Below are 4,045 nucleotides of genomic sequence, written 5' to 3'. Positions count from 1 at the left end.
CACACACACACACACACACACACACACACACACACACACACACAGATTCAGTGTGTACATTTCTGTTTAGTTCATTAAAATGCATGTGCCTCTTCAAAGAGCTGACGACAATGATGCCATCTGCTGTTGTGTGGCGAGGGTATGTGCAGACACACACACACACACACACACACACATATTCAGAGACATGTGTAGAAATACCCATACATGCACACACACACACACACACACACACTGTTGCACCTTCACAAGTACCCAAACATTTACTTTCATTCACACGTTACCACAAACTGAACGACAGTCTTGCTCTGCACACAGGTAAATATCCTGGCTGTAGTTCTCTCACACACACACACACACACACACACACACACACACACACACACACACACACACACAGAAACACACCAGCAGAAATTTCAAGCAATTTACTTTCATCTTTGGGTCATTCCTACAAGCCCAAACGTCCCTTTTAAAAGCGAGCGCTCCTCTTCTGCTCTAAGTGCGTCGCACAAAGGGCCCATTTCAAAGGCAAATTCCACTTAGATTCACAAGTGCCGTGTATACTCTGGTACTCCAGGCAGAAATTCATCAAAGCTTAATGTTCCCTTCACAGAAAATCACTTAGCGCAGAAGCTAGCTGCCTGTACATGTGTGTGTGTGTGTGTGTGTGTGTTGTTTGATAGCAGTTTAAAGGGCCAGGCAGTCACTGCAGAGCCGCCTGTGTTTGTATGTTCACATTCATTAGAATGAAACTCTCTGTGAGAACGTACAGGATCAATCTATGAGGAAGATGAACAGTGGATTACTTCACAGAGAGTCAGCGCGGGACTGAGAATAAAATAAATGTAAATGAAGAGATCCGTCATCTTCAATAATCATGTGTTCTCAGAGTCGCTGTGTCCCCACTAGACTTACTCTGCAACTTTTAGAAATCATTATTTAAAGTTTGAGTTATTATACGGAGCCGTCTCTGTTCTGAAGACAGGATGACAAAGACACTTTGTGATGTGTCAGTGTTTCTGTACACAACTGTGAAAAGGAATTAACTAACTAACTAACTAATATAATTATGATTTATAGATAATGGCAGAATAAACTGAGTGATGTGTCACAATAGAAAATTAAATACTGAAGATTTTAATTTGCAATTTTTTTGATGCAGAAATGAAATTACAATTTCATTTACTATTAAATTCTGATAAAAATTGACATTTAAATTTCAAATGCAAAAATCAACTTAATATCATCAGCTAAAAAAGTGTCTGTAAACTGAAGCAACAATTCGTCCACACGTGTTTAAATGATTCCACTGTAAATCTCCATGAGACCAGAGGAAGACGGAACCACACACCTGGACTTCAAGGTGAGAAACAACAGCTACACTTCAGCAGTGACACTGAATTTACCTGAGATTCAAGTGAATCTACGTCACACTACGACAGTCTTTGCTGCAACATTCAGGGAAAGCGTGCGCGGTAAACGAAGGGTTCACCTGAATGTGACGTCATCACTTTAAATAAAGGAAGATGAAAGGAAGAGTTGCAGTTTTTACCCAGTGTAAAGGGAGAGAAAGAAAAAGGAGGTTTCCTGTCGGACTTTACTTGTTTCGCTCTGAAGGAAAACTTCAGATTTGAACCTTTCCTGTTCAGAAGTAGAAACATTTGTCTTAAAGAGTTCTGGGACGACACACAACCACAAACAGGTGCTGTAACATCCCATCCCGTCTTTTAGCCCCGCCTGCGTCCATCCTACCTTTGACGGAGGTGTTGGGCGGCGGTCCCTCGATGCGCAGGTTCCACGGCGGGTCTCCCTGGTTGGCGAAGTCCCTCATCTTCAGGTAGCTGATGGTGAGCCGGATGATGGAGGCCTTGTCCAGCTGGCTGGTGATGGCGCCCGGCAGCGGCAGCATCTTGGCCAGTTCGTAAAACTCAAAGTTCTCTTTTCCCCGCCGCGATCGCGCCGCGTCACGTGACTTCTCTTTCCTCAGAGCCTGCAGCCTGGGAGAGAGCAGAGGACGACAGCAAGGTCAGAAATCTGATTATGGAAGACGTGAGGTGCAGAATGTGACTGACAGAAGTCAAGACTAAACGTCATGCGTCAGAGGAGCGGAGGACAAACCAAAGAAAAACAATCATCAGCAGCTCCAGTCACTAAATATCTACAGCTGAAAACTGAACGACGACTTTTGTCAAGATGTTGAAATAAGTCCAAGAGAAAACAAGATGTAAAACACATATATAAATATAAAATATATCTGTATGAATAATCTTTAACGGGAATAATTAAACACATGCTGCATTATAAAGTAACGTTTAGGAATCACGGCAGACGATCCTCACAAAGAACGGCCACAGAAACCTCCTCCACCGACACCATGACTGCTTCCCTAGCGTTTGTTAGCATGATAGCTAAATTAGCTGTTCAATGCAATCTGATAAGAAAATGGATCAATTACCCAGAACAAGCTTCTGCTAAACTGGATTACTGCGTCACAGGAACTCGCACTTCCTCCATTACAAATACACCTGCGCTGGTGAAGTGAAACTTACAGTTCATTCAGTTGAAGGTTTTTATGAATGAATCCAAACTCACAGTTTTATTTAAGTTTATTTTAATTAAGGATGAAGTTTCAAACGCGGACAAACAGACCGTCAGCAGCTGAACATCTACTGCTCCATCTGCTGAAGACCAAGACCTCACTGAAAGCTCCTGAACAGCTGACGAATGGACCCTGTCATTTAATGATTACTCATATTATCTGTTCCAATTGGAGGGAGGGATCCCTGCTCTGTCGCTCTGTCGCTCGTCCTGAGGTTTCTTCTATTTCATCCTTTGAATCAGGAGTCGACAGGCGACGTTTCTCTACTAATCAGAAAGATACTGATAAAACACAACTGGAACTGACTTTGTTACTGTTCACATATGCATAATCTCAATCCACCATCTTGCTCATCATCTGCTTTCTGTTTCCGCTCTGATTTTATTCTGAAAGTCCTGACAGGAAGTAGTGATTCCTCTCCTTCTGCTGCTCCAGCCACAGTCACATGTTAAACCTCTGACTGACTGATTATTTTCTTCATGTCACACATCTTGTGTCGCTCCGTCAGACGTTTGTCAAACAACAGAACCTTTGGAACTTCCTTTCACAACTTTTCAGAATAAAAGCTCACAAAAAACTTGAAATAAAACATTGCTGCAGAAAAAACAAAATAAACAGAAGAAGGTGATTTGTAAATATGAAGATTTGTACGTTTTGAGGAAGACGTCCAGTTACTGACCTTCCTCCTCCTCTACATGACAGAACCCTTCACCTCCTCTCCTCATCCTCCTCCCTCACTCCTCCTCCCTCACTCCTCCTCCCTCACTCCTCCTCCCTCACTCCACTCTATTATCTCACATCAGTCTCTCCTTCCCTTCACTCCAAACCACTACACTTAGTCTTTCCTTCGTCCTCTCCATCACTCCCTACTCCATTACTTCATCCCAAAGAGCTGCTGTTTATCCTCTCTCTCTCTCTCTCTCTCTCTCTCTCTCTCTCTCTCACCCTTCAACAACAACAGTGACGACCATACTTTTCCGCAGCCTCTCATCATCATCGGACGCCGTTATGAATTAACTCAGCAATAAATCAGCTGCTAAAAACCTCTGTGGGCTTCCTGCCGGCCACACACACACGCATATGCACACACACACGCACGCACGCGCACGCACACGCACACACACACGCACGCACACGCACACGCACACGCACACACACACACACACACACACACACAGACAGGTGATTAATTTTGCCGGAGCACAAAAATGCGAGAGGAAAAAAGTGTTAGAGGGATAAAGAGGGGGAGAGGGGGAGGTAAAGGGAAGGAGAGCGAGGAGATGGAGGGATAGCAGACCAACACTGTAGAGAAGGAGGAGGGGGGGAGTTGTTTAGGGCTAGGGATGAAAAATGGCTGTCATCTGGCGAAGAATATCATTTTCATACTGTTTGTCATTTATTTATCAGCAAGAACAAACAGTAAATGGAGAGGAGGGGAGGAGG

At 43.8% G+C, this 4,045-nt stretch overlaps 1 protein-coding gene across 1 annotated transcript in view; it reads right to left on the bottom strand.

Moving 5' to 3' along the window:
- Nucleotides 1-1,755: 1,755 nt before the first annotated feature.
- Nucleotides 1,756-4,045, bottom strand: part of LOC147819008 (neuronal PAS domain-containing protein 3-like) — a gene marked incomplete at both ends in the record, with an annotated part of 42,542 nt that continues 40,252 nt past the window's right edge. The window contains one exon of the mRNA XM_087174565.1: nucleotides 1,756-2,000. Within this exon, the coding sequence (XP_087030691.1) occupies nucleotides 1,756-2,000 (245 nt within the window). The remainder of the gene's footprint in view (nucleotides 2,001-4,045) is intronic.

Source organism: Seriola lalandi, unplaced genomic scaffold, assembly GCF_002814215.2.
Source record: "Seriola lalandi dorsalis isolate HSWRI2012SDOR001 ecotype SW California unplaced genomic scaffold, Sedor1 jcf7180002054363, whole genome shotgun sequence".
NCBI classification, from domain to species: domain Eukaryota; kingdom Metazoa; phylum Chordata; class Actinopteri; order Carangiformes; family Carangidae; genus Seriola; species Seriola lalandi.
This window is presented reverse-complemented; position numbering and strand designations above follow the sequence as displayed.